General features: G+C 42.3%; 1 protein-coding gene across 1 annotated transcript in view; it reads right to left on the reverse strand.

Annotated features, from left to right (window-relative positions):
• LOC139399443 (glypican-6-like) overlaps nucleotides 1-17,833 on the reverse strand; it is a 110,309-nt gene that overhangs the window by 6,171 nt on the left and 86,305 nt on the right. Inside the window, exon 7 of the mRNA XM_071144853.1 lies at nucleotides 2,543-2,682. Within this exon, the coding sequence (XP_071000954.1) occupies nucleotides 2,543-2,682 (140 nt within the window). The remainder of the gene's footprint in view (nucleotides 1-2,542; nucleotides 2,683-17,833) is intronic.

The following is a 17,833-nucleotide window of genomic DNA, read 5'->3' on the forward strand; positions in this document are numbered from 1 at the left end:
TTTCTTTCTCTCAGAGGACCTGAGCACTAGGACCATGCCTCAGGACTACCTGGCCTGATTATTATAAATACATTTGATTGATGATGCGCAGGTGCGCGTAACGATGGTGACAGGTGTGCGCCATAACGAGCAGCCTGGTGACCTAAAGGACAGAGAGAGAGCACACTTGACAGTCAGGCCATGAGACATCCAGAAAAAGGCATCGTCTCACAAAAAAGTCTATAGTGTCCGAACGGTTTGGCAATCGGCTTCACAAGACTCGTCTGAAAGTTGGTACAGCCTCTTCTGCTAACTTCTGTCTATAACGTCTGAACGGTTTGGGCTACACACTAATATGTCCTCTGAAGCTTCCCAGTACCCGTTAAAAAAATAAATGGAAGTACAGTATATATGGAGATAGTTTAGTGCCTAAAATAAGGGGTTAAATACATGTAAAATACATACAAATAGGTTCCTGATCTTTCTTATATCTCTCAGATACAGTGGGGCAAAAAAGTATTTAGTCAGCCACCAATTGTGCAAGTTCTCCCACTTAAAAAGATGAGAGAGGCCTGTAATTTTCATCATAGGTACACTTCAACTATGACAGACAAAATGAGACATTGTAGGATTTTTAATGAATTTGCGGACTGTCTGTTGTTCCATGTAGTGAAACTGTTATTCAATGTGTTTCTATTGGCGAATAGTAGTAATGCCAAATTCAATGTTTCATCAAATAATTGTTTTATATATATTTTAATACCTTAAGGGATCTTAAAATTCTGAATCAAAGAGCTAAATGGTCCTTGGTATGACCATCTTAAAACAATTCCATATGTTTGCTTAAAACCCCTCAGATTAGACAGGGCTTAGCCTCTAGAGGGTTTAAAGTCTGTTCTGGCCTCCCTGCATGCTGTGTCTGTTACACAAAATTCTCCAGAACAGGCCGTGGGCTCTGCACCCGCCAGTTGAATAAGAAAGGACAGAGACAAAGGCTGGACCCTCCATGTAGCTCTCTACCATGTTATTTTTGTCCTGCTTTCCTTCTGACAGGCATGAATAGCACAGGGGTCACCAGGGTGAGTAGAGTGAACTCTTGAACTGCACATGTCTCGGAATGTGTTTACACACCACAATATATTTCACCCGGGAAAATGTTACAGAGGTCACTTTCTGTTTTTTTTCACAACTCAGTCGCCACTGCCACCCACAAAGGGCTGTGCTATGTTATATTTAATCTCCAATACTAACTTTGTTTTTAGTACATCCACCTATCCGTGCTAGTCTGAAACAGTCTGGCAGCACACCAACACACCAAGAAGTAACATTTTTGTACGAGTCATAGATGAAATCAGGACCTCTTGGTCATCAAAACAAGAAATGCTAAACGCACAAATAATAGACATTGAGCTGTTACAAAAATATTTTTTACCAGCGTAAAAATCTATATGCCAATCTATTATCCTTGGAATACCCACAAGACCTATCACCGGTTATATTGCTCAGTAAGTGGAACGAAACTTGGAATGGAGTCAAACATGTGGTTTCCATATGTTTGATGTGTTTAATACCGTTCCATAAATGCCATACCAGCTATTACAATGAGCCCGTCCTCCTATAGCTCCTCCCACCAGCCTCACCTGCCTCGGAATCTTTAGTTAAGTTTCTATCTCAACCTTTGGGTGTTAAACGAGGGCTAACCAGTAGAGGCAGTATGTTTCTACCAGACAACCTGGCATATCAAGAAAGACAGGAAACATATGTTCAGTAGGAAACACACAACAGGAGGCTGCTGAGGGGAGGACGGATCACAATAATGGCTGGAACAGAGAAAATGGAATGGCATCAAACACATGGAAACCGCTCCAGTCATTACCACGAGCCCGTTCTCCCCAATTAAGGTGCCACCAACCTCCTGTGAAACAAACACAATCACAATGGTTGAATAAATGCAACCTCTATGTAATTAGCATATACTTAGGAAACAACTAAATATGACATTCAGAATGACTGAATGAGAACCATAAATGAGCTATGCTATTATTATTCAAGTGAAGTCACCCAGCAAGTAGTCAATATGCACATGTGGAAGTTGGATTATGATTTTGTAATAACAGTAGTTTATTAGTCTCCCCTTTTGGGACAAAGCAGCATTTAACTTCAATTGTCAAACATTTTGGTTGCTAATGCAATTAGTTCCAGCAACGGGGCATCATTGCGGGTTATAAAAAGACATCAAAGCAAATGAAAACAAACATTAAAGGCCCTCTCCAGGGAAGGCTCAGTTTGGTTCAGACGCTTTAATGTTTCCCAACTCCTCGGAGGACTTTGGAGTGCACAGCAATTTGTCTTCCACTTGTTTTGCCATGCCTCTGCCAGAAATGTCAAGGCTCTCCAATAGTTAGTTGTCGTATTTGGGTCAGTGCAAAATACATAATAAAAGAGGTACTTAGTTCAGGGATCAGACATATAATGAAAGTCATTTAGTGCTAGTTTACCTAAGTGTTCAGGGTAAGCAGCTTGTGTTTGGGTGCAACTACAGATGTCTGTGGTCCAGTTTTACCTGCCCTTGGTGTGCCCATTCCAACACTGGTCGTCATCGGTGGCATTCCCTGCTGTCACCCTGTGTGGCTGGCAGATGTCCTCAGGCAGGTTGGACCACAACTTCTTGAACAGCTTCAGTTTCTCCTTGATGTCAATCACCTGAGCATGTGAAGTAAAGGGAGACCAATTGACAGCATTGACTTGGGTATGAGACTCAATGGTCCATAACCTCGTCATCGGGTGATACTTCATTTAGCTAGAAAGACTGTAGTGTACACTTGACACTTTATCAAGACATTGAACACAGACATTGCAGCTAAAAGAATGGTCAAATTGTGAATGTACATTCTGAGAGTATACATGTTTAAAAATCCCTTTCACTCGTGGCTCAAGGAGACAATGAAGCTGTCCCCTATAGAGGACGTATGGGATGAAGGCTGATGTAGAGAAAAGTCCAGACCAGCAGAGCCCTCCAAAGACACATTTACCTAGCAACCACGCATCACAACCACAACATGCCTTGCAACTTGCACCCTAAACCTGGATGCTGTATTAAAAAGTTTGGATATACGTCGTTCACAGAAGTTGAAGGGAAACCTGATAACGTCAGAGTGTCCCCCTTATCTCTCTCCCCTTGTCATGCTATGAGCAGCAGGGTAAATTGTAGTGAACCTGTAGTTGAACATGAAAGGTGCAGTACTGACAGTGGGGTCGCTGCTGTAGGCCACTGCCACTGCTTTTGATGTGTTAATCCTGTCACACGAATGCCAAAGCATGTTAGCAGCTCTGATGCTTCTGCCCAGAGGGGCCAGGATACCACTCAGTGCACTAACATCACCGGCCGTGTTTCACTAAACCCCACAACTGACTCCACTAAGATTCAATTCTTTGGGGATACACTGGGTGCAAATGTCATCCTATTCCCTATGTAGTGCACTACTTTCGACCAGGCCCATAGGACTCTGTATAATATACCTACCATCATATGAGCTAAGGTGGACCGGGAAATACGGATCCATGTGATCTCACCATCAACAAATACAGAAATTAGACTGACACAACTCCGATACGTTCCTTTATAGCGGCCCCTGATTACCCTGTGATCTGAGGAATAAAACATATTGTACTGTGCAGCTAGAGAAGGCAGGGGTGGCTTTGTTAGTTGGTGGATGGTTTTAAAAGAACATTCAAAAGATTCGTTTTGGCCAGTCTGCTTTACAGAGCTTTGAGAAATAAATGTGGACTTGAGCTTTTGCACAGTGCATTCGGAAAGTATTCAGACCCCTTCCCGTTATCCACATTTTGTTATGTTACATCCTTTTTCTAAAATGGATTCAATTGTTTTTTTCCTTCATCAATCTACACACAATACACAATAACGACAAAGCAAAAACAGGATTATAGACATGTTTGCTAAAAGAAAAACAACAACACTGAAATATCACATTCACATAAGTATTCAGACCTTTTATCCAGTATTTTGTTGAAGCACCTTTGGCAGCGATTACAGCCTCGAGTTTTCTTGGGTATGACGCTACAAGCTCCCCCTTTATTTGGGGAGTTTCTTCCATTCTTCTCTGCAGATCCTCTTAAGCTTAGTCAGGTTGAATGGGGACCGTCGCTGCACAGCTATTTTCAGGTCTCTCCAGAGATGTTAGATCGGGTTCAATTCCGGGCTCTGGCTGGGCAGCTCAAGGATATTCAGAGATTTGTCACTCCTGCATTTTCTTGACTGTGTGCTTAGGGTTGTTGTCCTGTTTGAAGGTGAACCGCCACAGTCTGAAGTCCTGAGCGCTCTGGAGCAGGTTTTCATCAAGGATCTCTCTGTCCTTTGCTCTGTTCATCTTTCCCTTGATCCTGACTAGACTCACAGTACCTGCCGCTGAAAAACATCCCCACAGCATGATGCTGCCACCACGTGCTTCACAGTAGGGATGGTGTCAGGTTTCCTCCAGATGTGAAGCTTGGCATTCAGGCCAAAGAGTTTAATCTTGGTTTCATCAGACCAGATAATCTTATTTCTCATGGTCGGAGAGTCCTTTAGGTGCCTTTTGGCAAACACCAAGTGGGCTGTCATGTGTCTTTTACTGAGGAGTGGCTTCCGTCTGGCCACTCTACCATAAAGGTCTGATTGGTGGAGTGCTGCAGAGATGGTTGTCCTTCTAGAAGGGTACTTGGTCACCTCCCTGACGAAGGCCCTTCTTCCCCGATTGCTCAGTTTGGCCAGGTTGCCAGCTCTAGTAAGAGTCTTGGTGGTTCTAAACTTCTTCCCTTTAAGAATGATGTGTTCTTGGTGACCTTCAATGCTGCAGAAATGTTTTGGTACCCTTCCCCAGATCTGTGCCTCAACACAACCTTGTCTCAGAGCTCTACGGACAATTACTTCGGCCTCATGGCTTGGTTTATGCTCTGATATGCACTGACAACTGTCAATCTTATATAGACAAGTGTGTACCTTTCCAAATCATGTCCAATCAATTGAATTTGCCACAGGTGGACTCCAATCAAGTTGTAGAAACATCTCAAGGATAATCAATGGAAACAGGATGCACCTGAGCTCAATTTCGAGTCTCATAGCAAAGGGTCTGAATATTTATGTAAATAAGGTATTTTTTAAATTTAGATTTGCTAACATTTTCTTAAAAACAGTTTCAGCTTTGTCATTATGGGGTATTGTGTGTAGATTGATGAGAAAACATATACTTAATACATTTTAGAATAAGGCTGTAACGTAACAAAATGTGGAAAAAGGGAAGGGGTCTGAATACTTTCCGAATGGACCGTAATGGTAGTTGTGTTTAATGTGACTTTAATTGATGTTATCATGAAACTATGATGGGGCTCGAGACTCAACAGGTTGTGTTATCTTACGTCACTCCATATTCTCATTGATCATATTCAGGGGGATCCATTCTCAGAATTCAGTTTCATTACAAAATAAGTGAATACATATTAAATATATATTTCTTTATATCCCATATTCTTAACATTTAAATATATAACTTATATTCCTACAGAGTGAACAAAGACCATCTCCAGAGTGAGAAAATATACTTTGAATGGAATCCAAATGGAATTTGACTTTCTACTTCAATCTCAAATACTTTCAGCACACCAAAGGAGTGAGAATAAAGAAAGAGGAGAAGGGAGAATATGCTTTAAAAAAAAAAAAAATAAGTAGACCAAATGCAATTTACTTCTATAAGCTGTTTTTGAATCTCAGTCCCCCTCTTCATTGTGCATTCCCTATGAATAAATCAAATGGTATGATGACTGCATCAACAAGCTGATATAGGCAGGATGGCAGTATAGCATACTATGACCACTAGATGGCACTACATCTCTTAGAAATTGAGGGAGTGCGTGTGTATGGTGTGAGTAAGTGAGAAAGAGAGAGACCGCAAATTCAACTGCAAATGCAACACTGTGTACCAGCCTTTTTATACATGAATGTATTACATTATACATGAATGTATATTAATGTACACTGAGAGCACAAAACAATAGGAACACCTTCCTAATATTGCATTGCACCCCATTTTGTCCTCAAAACAGCCTCAATTCGTCAGGGCATGGACTCTACAAGGTGTCAAAAACGTTCCACAGGGATGCTGGCCCATGTTGTCTCCAATGCTTTCCACAGTTGTGTCAAGTTGACAGGCTGTCCTTTGGGGGGTAATGGAACACCCAAAACAGTTCTTGACACACTCAAACCGGTGCCGGCACCTACTACCATACCCTGTTCAAAGGCACTTCAATATTTTCTCTGGCCCACTCACCCTCTGAATGGCACACATACACAATCATTGTCTCAATAATTAAAAAAACTTCTTTAACCTCTCTAGGGTATGTGGGACGCTAGTGTCCCACCTGGCCAACATCCAGTGAGATTGTAGAGCGCCAAATTCAAATACAGAAATACTCATTATAAAAATTGCAAAATTATTCAGCCCCTTTACTTTCAGTGCAGCAAACTCACTCCAGAAGTTCAGTGAGGATCTCTGAATGATCCAATGTTGACCTAAATGACTAATGATGATAAATACAATCCACCTGTGTGTAATCAAGTCTCCGTATAAATGCACCTGCACTGTGATAGTCTCAGAGGTCCGTCAAAAGCGCAGAGAGCATCATGAAGAACAAGGAACACACCAGGCAGGTCCGAGATACTGTTGTGAAGAAGTTTAAAGCCGGATTTGGAAACAAAAATATTTCCCAAGACTGATCAGAGATGCAGCCAAGAGGCCCATGATCACTCTGGATTAACTGCAGAGATCTACAGCTGAGGTGGGAGACTCTGTCCATAGGACAACAATCAGTCGTATATTGCACAAATCTGGCCTTTATGGAAGAGTGGCAAGAAGAAAGCCATTTCTTAAAGATATCCATAAAAAGTGTCGTTTAAAGTTTGCCACAAGCCACCTGGGAGACACACCAAACATGTGGAAGAAGGTGCTCTGGTCAGATGAAACCAAAATTGAACTTTTTGGCAACAATGCAAGACGTTATGTTTGGCGTAAAAGCAACACAGCTCATCACCCTGAACACACCATCCCCACTGTCAAACATGGTGGTGGCAGCATCTTGGTTTGGGCCTGCTTTTCTTCAGCAGGGACAGGGAAGATGGTTAAAATTGATGGGAAGATGGATGGAGCCAAATACAGGACCATTCTGGAAGAAAACCTGATGGAGTCTGCAAAAGACCTGAGACTGGGACAGAGATTTGTCTTCCAACAAGACAATGATCCAAAACATAAAGCAAAATCTACAATGGAATGGTTCAAAAATAAACATATCCAGGTGTTAGAATGGCCAAGTCAAAGTCCAGACCTGAATCCAATCTGTGGAAAGAACTGAAAACTGCTGTTCACAAATGCTCTCCATCCAACCTCACTGAGCTCGAGCTGTTTTGCAAGGAAAAAATTTCAGTCTCTCGATGTGCAAAACTGATAGAGACATACCCCAAGCGACTTACAGCTGTAATCGCAGCAAAAGGTGGCGCTACAAAGTATTAACTTAAGGGGGCTGAATAATTTTGCACGCCCAATTTTTCAGTTTTTGATTTGTTAAAAAAGTTTGAAATATCCAATAAATGTCGTTCCACTTCATGATTGTGTCCCACTTGTTGTTGATTCTTCACAAAAAAATACAGTTTTATATCTTTATGTTTGAAGCCTGAAATGTGGCAAAAGGTCGCAAAGTTCAAGGGGGCCGAATACTTTCGCAAGGCACTGTAAATGTTCCTTTTGTTCGATAAAGTCTCTCTTTATATCCGAAAACCTCCGTTTTGTTCGCTTTTTCTTCAGTAATCCACAGGCTCAAACGCAGTCACAACAGGCAGACAAAAAATCAAAATTGTATCCGTAAAGTTCATAGAAACATGTCAAACAATGTCTATATTAAATCCTCAGGTTGTTTTTAGCCTAAATAATCTATAATATTTCAACTGGACAATAACGTTGTCAATATAAAAGGTAAACAAGAAAGGCACTCTCTCTGGTCGTGCGCATGAAAAAGCTCTGTGACACGGCAGGGTCCACTCATTCAGACTGCTCTTACTCCCTCATTTTTCAGAATACAAGCCTGAAACAATTTCTAAAGACTGTTGACATCTAGTGGAAGGCATAGGAACTGCAATTTGAGTCCTAAGTCAATGGATACTGTAATGGTATTGAATAGAAAACTACAACAACAACAAAAAATCCTACTTCCGGAATGGATTTGTCTCGGGTTTTCGCCTGCCAAATCAGTTCTGTTATACTCACAGACATTATTTTAACAGTTTTGGAAACTTTATTATTTTTTCTATCCAAATCTACTACTTATATGCATATCCTATATTCTGGGACTGAGTAGAAAGCTGTTTAATTTGGGCATGCTTTTCATCCAAAATTCCAAATGCTGCCCCCTGCCCTAGAGAAGTTAACCTGTCTCCTCCCCTTCAGCTACACTGATTGAAGTGGATTTAACATGTATCATCAATAAGGGATCACAGCTTTCACCTGGATTCACCTGGTCAGAGCCTTCAGAAAGTATTCACACCCCTTGACTTATTCCATATTCTGTTGTGTTACAGCCTGAATTGCTCACTCAACTACACACAATACTTCATAATGACAAAGTGAAGAAATGTTTTTAGAAATGTTAAAGTCAATAAATGTTTGAATCACCTTTGGCAGCGATTACAGCTCAAATCAAATTTTATTGGCCACATACACATGGTTAGCAGATGTTAATAAGAGGGTAGAAAAATGCTTGTGCTTCTAGTTCCGACAGTGCAGCAATATCTAACATGTAATCTAACAATTTCCCAACAACTACCTAATACACACAAATCTAAAGGGGTGAATGAGAATATGTCCATATAAGTATATGGATGAGCGATGGCCGAGCTGCATAGTTGGTATAAAATACAGTATATACATATGATATGAGTATTGTAAGATGTGTAAACATTATTAAAGTGGCATTATTTAAAGTGGCATTGTTTAAAGTGACTAGTGATCCATTTATTAAAGTGTCCAGTGATTGGGTCTCAATGTAGGCAGCAGCCTCTGAGTTAGTGATTGCTGTTTAGCAGTCAGATAGCCTTGAGATAGAAGCTGTTTTTCAGTCTCTCGGTCCCAGCTTTGATGCACCTGTACTGACCTTGCCTTCTGGATGGTAGCGTTGTGAACAGGCAGTGACTCGGGTGGTTGTTGTCCTTGATGATCTTTTTGGCCTTCCTGTGACATCGGGTGCTGTAGGTGTCATGGAGGGCAGGTAGTTTGCCCCTGGTGATGCGTTGTGCAGAAGGTACCACCCTCTGGAGAGCCTTGCGGTTAAGGGCGGTGCAGTTGCCGTACCAGGCTTTGATACAGCCCAACAGGATGCTCTCAATTTTGCATCTGTAAAAGTTTGTTGGTTTTGGTTGACAAGACACATTTCTTCAGCCTCCTGAGGTTGAAGAGGCGCTGTTGCGCCTCTTCATATAAGTCCATGCAACTTATTATGTGACTTGTAAATTTTTACTCCTGAACTTATTTAGGCTTGTCATAACAAAGAGGTTGAAAGTGCTTCTACATCTGCATTGCTTGCTGTTTGGGGTTTTAGGCTGGGTTTCTGTACAGCACTTTGAGATATCAGCTGATGTACGAAGGGCTATATAAATAAATTTGATTTGATTTGATTTGATTTGAATACACTTCAGCTTTTCATTTTTTATTAATTGGTAAAAAAGTCTAAAAACATAATTCCACTTAGACATTATGGGATATAGTGTGTAGGACAGTGTATTAAAAAATCAGGCTGTAACACAACAAAATGTGGAAAAAGTCCAGGGGTGTGAATACTTTCTGAAGGCACTCTATGTTATGGAAAGAGTTTTGTACACTCAGTGTATAATAGATACATGAATGTATATTGTGTACCGACATCCACGCACACACACACCCACACCCACACCCACACACACACACACACACACACACACACACATTCTATAAAAAATGTAAGTATTGGTCATGCAAATGGTATCCATAATTAATACTTGACATTAAAGTAGCAAGGTCATACTTTAAACTATGCTGCCTCTTGCTGTGCTAATATGCCATGGGATTTGAAGTATCTGCACCAGCAAGTGATAATACAACTGAGTTATATAAGTCTATATATACAAGCAAATGCTTTACACATTTACAAGATATTGCAAGGCTCCCGAGTGGCGCAGCTGTCTAATGCACTGCATCTCTGTGCAGGAGGTGTCACTACAGTCCCTGGTTCGATTCCAGGCTGTATCACATCCGGCCGTGATTGGGAGTCCCAAAGCGTTGTCTGGGGTAGGCCGTTATTGTAGGTTATTGTAGGTAAGAATTTGTTCTTAACTGACTTGCCTAGTTAAATCAAGTTTAGATTTTTTTTAAATCATTTAAAAAAATCTTCAAGGTAAAAAAAACATGCAAAGATACATAGAGATTCTCAAAATGTAAAAAACCTTATAATCTCAGCTCTCGATAGAGCCACTTTTACTGAGAGGAAGTTTATTTGAATTCTCTAGTGCATGCATGTATGCATAAGAAGTGGAGGGTACATAGGCTGAGCAGCACTGACAGACAGGTACAGTATGTGCAGGGTGTAAATGAAGGGAATATGGAGAGTAGAGAGAGAGAGAGAGAGAGAGAGAGAAAGAGAGAGAAAAAGACAGAGAGAGAAGAGAGAGGAAACTGAGATTATGTTCATGACCTTGATCATCTCTCTAAACGGCTGTCAGACAATAGGAGGTATTTCCATTAAAATCCCAAACATCCTTCAAATACTCCAAAGAAATGAACCCCACTTCCTGTTTACTCTAACATCCACACTGATTGGGTGATAATGACAAATGTGAAGCCACAGGACATTAAAGGTATGGTTATTAACCATGGTTAATATCCATATATATTTATATATATATATATCAAGACAGAGAACACAGGGCTCTAATGTAAGTCACTTTGGATAAGAGCGTCTGCTAAATGACTAAAATGCATAACGATTGAAATGTAATGCTGACACGAGAAGTCTTCACCGTGAAGACAGAATGAAGACATTTCCTTTTATGTGCCACTTTGATGCACATTTGGACAAATTACATGTTGCACCACCGGAACAAGAAAATGTGCCAGTATATGAGCTGTGTGTTAAATAGGTAGCGTTCAACCCTATTCACTAGCATTCACTGTTGAGGAAATAAATACAGTACAAATCACTGTAGAAATAATGTTAGTACTAATATCAAGGATATTCGATAGAGAATATCATAATAGCTATCGAGAGAGTTTCTGTATTTGACTAGCTAATCTCACAGTGGAGTCTTTCCAGTTTAAACAACCCAGGACTACCCAATCAAAGAGCATGGGCTTGTGTTTCTGCTTCTGAACTCATATCTACATTCTGTTTAATGCGTCATCCCATCTATAATCCATCTCTCTTCAAAGCACGGAGCGGTCCTTTAGGCTAATGACAGAATATTTAGAATACCTCCAGAGGACGCGTGCCTGCTGATTGCTTTAGAATGACTGCCACGAGGCAGCGATACGGATATGCAGGGACGGCCACAGAACCTGACAAACAGGGCAAAAAGTCATTAGCGAATGTGAAATTGTTTCAGGATTGCTGGGGGTCGAGGCTTTCTGAGCTTCCAATGACATTTCCAGTCTCAATGCTTGTTTGTATTCATAATGAAATACATATCGTTGTGACAAAGCTTTTCACATAAAGGTTATGGGGAAAAAAGTGCTATGTTTTGGATGGAATAATGTGTGAAAACACTGAAGACTTAACATGAAATTAAACAGAGAGGATCAAATTCTGCAGCAGAGTCCAGCCTAGCCTTCTGCCTTCTCTCTCTCGCTCTCTGTCCTGAGCCATACAGTACATCTCTCTCTCTCCCTGTTACTCTCTCTCTCTCTGTCCTGAGCCATACAGTACATCTCTCTCTCCCTGTTTCTCTCTCTCTCTGTCCTGAGCCATCTCTCTCTCCCTGTTTCTCTCTCTCTCTGTCCTGAGCCATACAGTACATCTCTCTCTCTGTTTCTCTCTCTCTCTCTCTGTCCTGAGCCATCTCTCTCTCCCTGTTTCTCTCTCTCTGTGTCCTGAGCCATACAGTACATCTCTCTCTCTCTCTGTTTCTCTGTTTCTCTCTCTCTCTCTGTCCTGAGCCATACAGTACATCTCTCTCTCTCTCTCTCTCTTTGTCCTGAGCCATACAGTACCTCTCTCTCTCTCTCTGTCCTGAGCCATACAGTACATCTCTCTCTCTCTGTCCTGAGCCATACAGTACATCTCTCTCTCTCTCTCTCTCCCTGTTTCTCTCTCTCTCTTGTCCTGAGCCATACAGTACATCTCTCTCTCTCTCTCTCTGTCCTGAGCCATACAGTACATCTCTCGCTCTCTCTCTCTGTCCTTAGCCATACAGTACATCTCTCTCTCTCCCTGTCTCTCTCTCTCTCTCTCTCTCTCTCGTCCTGAGCCATACAGTACATCTCTCTCTCTCTGTCCTTAGCCATACAGTACATCTCTCGCTCTCTCTCTCCCTGTCGCTCTCTCTTTCGATTTATCCCTTTCCACCTCTCTTTCTCACTTTCTCTCCCCCCCTCTGTCTGCAGCTGTCTGCAAGGGGATTACCAATGGGAAACCAGCGGGTCTAACTAATGGATGTAAAAGGCAGTACTGGGGATTAATCCAGCTGTAAACATCATTAGTTATGTGCTAATGCCGCCGTAAATTACACACACACACTACCTGTCATACAGCGGACAGCACGACTTTACTTTAAACTCAGATCAACTAAAGTGCCTTCAAATTCAAAGCAGTTCGTTCCAAAGCAAACTTACCATGCACACTATATTTGCTCATTGTGGGAAATAATTGGGTAGTTCGGAATAGACAAACACATGGGCAGAGTATTTACAGATGATTGTCATCTACCTAGGCTACAACCTAGTATATCTGTGTGCGTTGATAAAATGACCCTTGCCATATCACTTTTTGTTTTGCTCGTCCCTCTGTCCTTGTATCGGTGTTGCCCTTGCCAATCTCCAGATCAAAAGCTGCCGTGTTACCGGCTTTCAAGCCAAAGTCATCCTCCTGGCTGTTCTACCATGCTGCCAGGGGCCGGAGACCAAACTCTATCAGCTTACTACGGGATGAGCACCAAGGTGACTAATACCAACCTCCGTTGGCTGTCAGACTGCAGAGGCGAGCCACTGTATATACAAAGGGAGCATGCCCTAACTTGATTCAGCACTGCTTTCATTAAACATATTTTCTTTCCGTTTTTTTTAATTAAGGCAAGGTGTCACTTCCTCAGAGTGTCGTTAATGCGGATTTGGAAAATATTGTTTTTTAAAAAAGGTACACATGTTCTATGTCACTTACAAAGGACACTATGATGATTAATCAACTGTTAATTGTGGGTTTCTAAAATGAATAACAAAGCATGTCATCGCTGCCGCATACAAAAAAGTATCCTTCAGTCACAAGTCTCTACTAAATGAGTGCAGGCTGAGCTCAGTCTAATCATAGCCTGTACAGAAGGTCTGGCCACACAAACCACAAGGGGCAGAGAACTCCATGATCAACCTATTTTCCCTGGCAACAGTCACTACTGCCTGCTTTAAAATAGGTTTTTCATTTGATATGAATGCTGTATTCTAGCTGCATCTCAATTACAGTACAGAGCTCAAGGAGACCTGCTCCCTGCAGCAAACTCCTGCCATACTCCATATGTCTGACTCTGACCAACAGTGAGGTGGAATGGATGACCCTGACACCAGACACTCTTCTCTCATTGGAGTCCACAGCAACAGGGATATTTCAGTCTGCTACAGTAGATCCAGACCCTAGGCTACTCCATTGGGCAACACTGCCGGTTGTCATTCTAACCCTCTGAGTAGAGACTGATTCACACCTGGGACAGTCGGTGAATTAGACATTCCCACCCATTGTCAAGGTTGGTAAAACATCTATTACAGTATCTGTTACTGCTGTAATGTATTCAACAGACGTGGAATTCCACACACATCTTTTCACACTCCTTCACATTCTTCACAAATGCTGCTGCTTGTCTGTCCTGATTGCCCAGTCACTTTTCCCCTACCTACATGTATATTACCTCAACTACCTCAACTTCCTCGTACCCCTGCACATTGACTCGGTACCGGTACTCCTTGTATGTAGCCTTGCTATTGTTATTTTATTGTGTTACTATTTCCTTTTTTTTTGTTGCTATTTTGTCTCACGTTTTAACTCTGCATTGTTGGAAAAGGGCTCGTAAATAAGCATTTCACGGTTGTATTCGGCGCATGTGACAAATACAATTGGATTTGATTTTGATCTTAAATAACACAATTTACCTATCCTTTATGTTTTTAAAGACTGCAGATGTCCCTGTTCCCCAGCTACAGTGTGGAGAATGGTGGCGGTGGAGTGAGCCCCTGTGGGTGTTTGTCCCTCGACACGGCTATTTAATCACTGGTGTCTAACACCTCATAAACCCTTCCTCCTGGGCCTGGGTCTCCTCATAAACAGCACAGCCTCTCAACCACGACACACCATCTGTCCCAAAACCCACTCTGCATATTAAAAATCTCCCAAAAAGAATATTGCCCCCCCCTCCAAAAAAACACATACTAAGTAAATTAACTCAGATTGTGTTTTGAATAAGACTTTCCACAATGGCATGACCGTTGGATTGTGTTTGTGTCCTTGGAAGAAGCTAAACTCTGAGAGGGGACAGGGGTTACTGCATAAAGCAAAACTAGTGTAGTGCACATGGATGTGTTGTCTCATTTCACCCTAATCAATAACAATCAACAGAGGGTAGGTACAAACATGTTTCCCCTTTGTGATGCCGTATTGGGCGACCCCTAAAAGAGATCAAACAACTGTTAATCCTGTCAGTTTAAGCACAGACGGGACGGATATACCTGAGCAGTTCCTCCTTCAAACTCAGGCCAATGACACAGTCGGTCTTTACAGTAACTTCAATGTGTTGTTTGTATTATGAAACTAGCTTACTGCAGTGCAACTTCCAAAACACACATACCCCGATGGCATTGGCAAACGGCCACACATGATTGTAAGTGAATATCTCCATGAGTAACAAAGCAACTGTGTTTCAGTGAACAACTGGCAGAAAGTACGCTGTCACACTGTCTTCAGCAGCCCCTCTGAAGTTGTCAGCTTCATTCTGAACTTGTCACATGTATCAGCAGCACTCGGATATTGCATTTGAATAAAGGGGTTCAATCAGTGCCGAACTGTGAAATATCTGCGCTACTGTGGTATATTTCAATGGCCACAAGATAAACGTTTGGAAGCCAATGACTATTTATCCATGCCACAACAGGTGGAGGCCAATCATCCTGCAGCCCCAGCCACAGCCTCACGCTTCAGTATCAGCAGCCAAAGTCCTACCCTCAGCTCCAACCTTAACATCAGCCTCAGCCGCAGCTTTCACCCAAGCCCTTAACCCCAGCAGCCCTAAGCCCGAGTAGCACCAGCCCTACCCCCAGCCCCATGCAGCCCCAGCCCTATGCAGCCCCAGCCCCATGCAGCCCCAGACCAATGCAGCCCCAGACCCATGCAGCCCCAGACCCATGCAGCCCCAGACCCATGCAGCCCCAGCCCGATGCAGCCCCAGCCCCATGCAGCCCCAGACCAATGCAGCCCCAGACCCATGCAGCCCCAGACCCATGCAGCCCCAGACCCATGCAGCCCCAGACCCATGCAGCCCCAGACCCATGCAGCCCCAGACCCATGCAGCCCCAGACCCATGCAGCCCCAGACCCATGCAGCCCCAGACCCATGCAGCCCCAGACCCACGCAGCCCCAGACCCATGCAGCCCTGGCTTGGTTCCCTTGATTATGTCTCTGCATTAAATCTGCCGGAGCGGATGGCTATGATTTAACACAGAGATCTCAGCATAGGGGTGGTGTGTCCTGCCTGTATATCATTCCAATACCCAAGAGTGATGGCGCCATACGTCTGTGAAGCCCTGTCTTTGTGACTGTTATTACAATGTTTCCTGGCACAGCACATAATTGACGCGAGGTGAGAGTCTTATTGTCATTCAAATGTGACTATTATTTTCAGGTTGCTTTGATTTAACTTTGGAACAGGGAGAGAAATGTAGCAGCATCTTCCCCAGTGTTATGGTTGGCAGAGATTGAAGGGATGACAGATGCAAGCAAGGCTACGGGAACAATGGCAATGAATATTTATCACCATTCAGAAGGCTCCCCATATATCAAGTGTTTGAAATGCTCAAGCCTCATATTAGACAAGGGAATAACACGCACATAGAGCAATGATGAAACAATATTCATATCTACAGTACTTTTACTTGGAAATTCTGCTTGTAACGCTAGTGCATAATGATGAGCGACTTTAATCTCGATCCAGGGCAGCTTCACGTACAGTAGAACAAACAAACAATTACGGTCGGTGTCATATGTTGTTTACGTGGACAATAAACCGCTGTTTTGGCTATTTCCCAAATATATGTTAAATTGTAGCCTATATATTTTTTGAATCCCTTGAGGATATGTAGTTTTGTTTTACACAATTCAACCGAACAGTATTATCGCATGAGAGAAATCCTTCAACATACAGATCATTTCATGTACTATATGTTACGTGTCTGGGATTGTATCTTAGTTCTCACTTCTCTACATCCTTAAATAGTATAATAGTGTTGTTTTCTCATTTAAACCCCCATGGACAGATAGTAACATTGAGAGGACAGGACAAGACCAAATACCTGAAGCAACCAATGCTTTACAAGGAAGAGTAAGTGTGTTATAGCGTACCATGTTCAACTAATTAAAGAAATACAGTATTTTAGTGCTCTGAAATATAGCACCAAACATACTTCATTAGCATACAGTATGTCATTGTGCAGTAGTTGTGAGATCTTTAACCTTTTACTAACTACTGCATGCAGATTCCAGTGGGAGTACAGTATACTAACGAAGGGGTTGAAGAAGGTCCAACAATAAGTGGCTTCTTTCAATTAGTTGTTGTTATAACAGCCTTTTACACGCAGTCAAATTGTCCCACCGTGCCTAATCAGAGTAACCCCTCTTTACATACCCTGGAATCAGTCCCTCAACGACAAGCAGTTAAGCGATACACTTGATCATGGTGCGCTCAATTCATCAAACAGGGATGCCTTGGTGTGGCAAAATGGCAGAATATTGATGAAATGGTTCTAAGTTTGTGCTAGTGATTTGCCCTAGGCTAGGACTGGAGAAGTGGTTGAGCGAGAGGAGGTGATTAAAGGGAAGCTCCATGCTGTTCAGAAGAACAGAGCAATCGGGGGGCCTGCTCTTCCCCGGCTGGCCCGGCTCTCCGGGGAAGCCTGCAAAGGCCCGGGTGTGATGGGGCCAATGTATCTCATTAATGTATTGACAGATATGAAGAGGAGCAGGGCCTTAATGGCAACACCATTAGTTAGGATGAAGGCATGATCCATGGAAGGAGACCCTGCTAACAAGAGACAAAGAGGAACCTGGTGTGAAGCTGCCTGAAATGATTCATATCAAATCCCTTGATGATTACAGCAATGTTCCTCCAAGTAAAACATCAAATATTGGCGTATAATAGCCATATTAATAGCCATATAATAGCCATAGTAATAGCCATATAATAGCCATATAATAGCCATATTCATAGCCATATTCATAGCCATATTTGTTTTTCAAATGACATGCAGTTAGTTTCAAGTTATACATAGAGGTGAGTGGTACAGAGTGGCAGGGACTCATTATGAGATAACAACTTGCGGTG

The sequence above is a fragment of the Oncorhynchus clarkii genome, chromosome 3, assembly GCF_045791955.1.
Source record: "Oncorhynchus clarkii lewisi isolate Uvic-CL-2024 chromosome 3, UVic_Ocla_1.0, whole genome shotgun sequence".
NCBI lineage: Eukaryota > Metazoa > Chordata > Actinopteri > Salmoniformes > Salmonidae > Oncorhynchus > Oncorhynchus clarkii.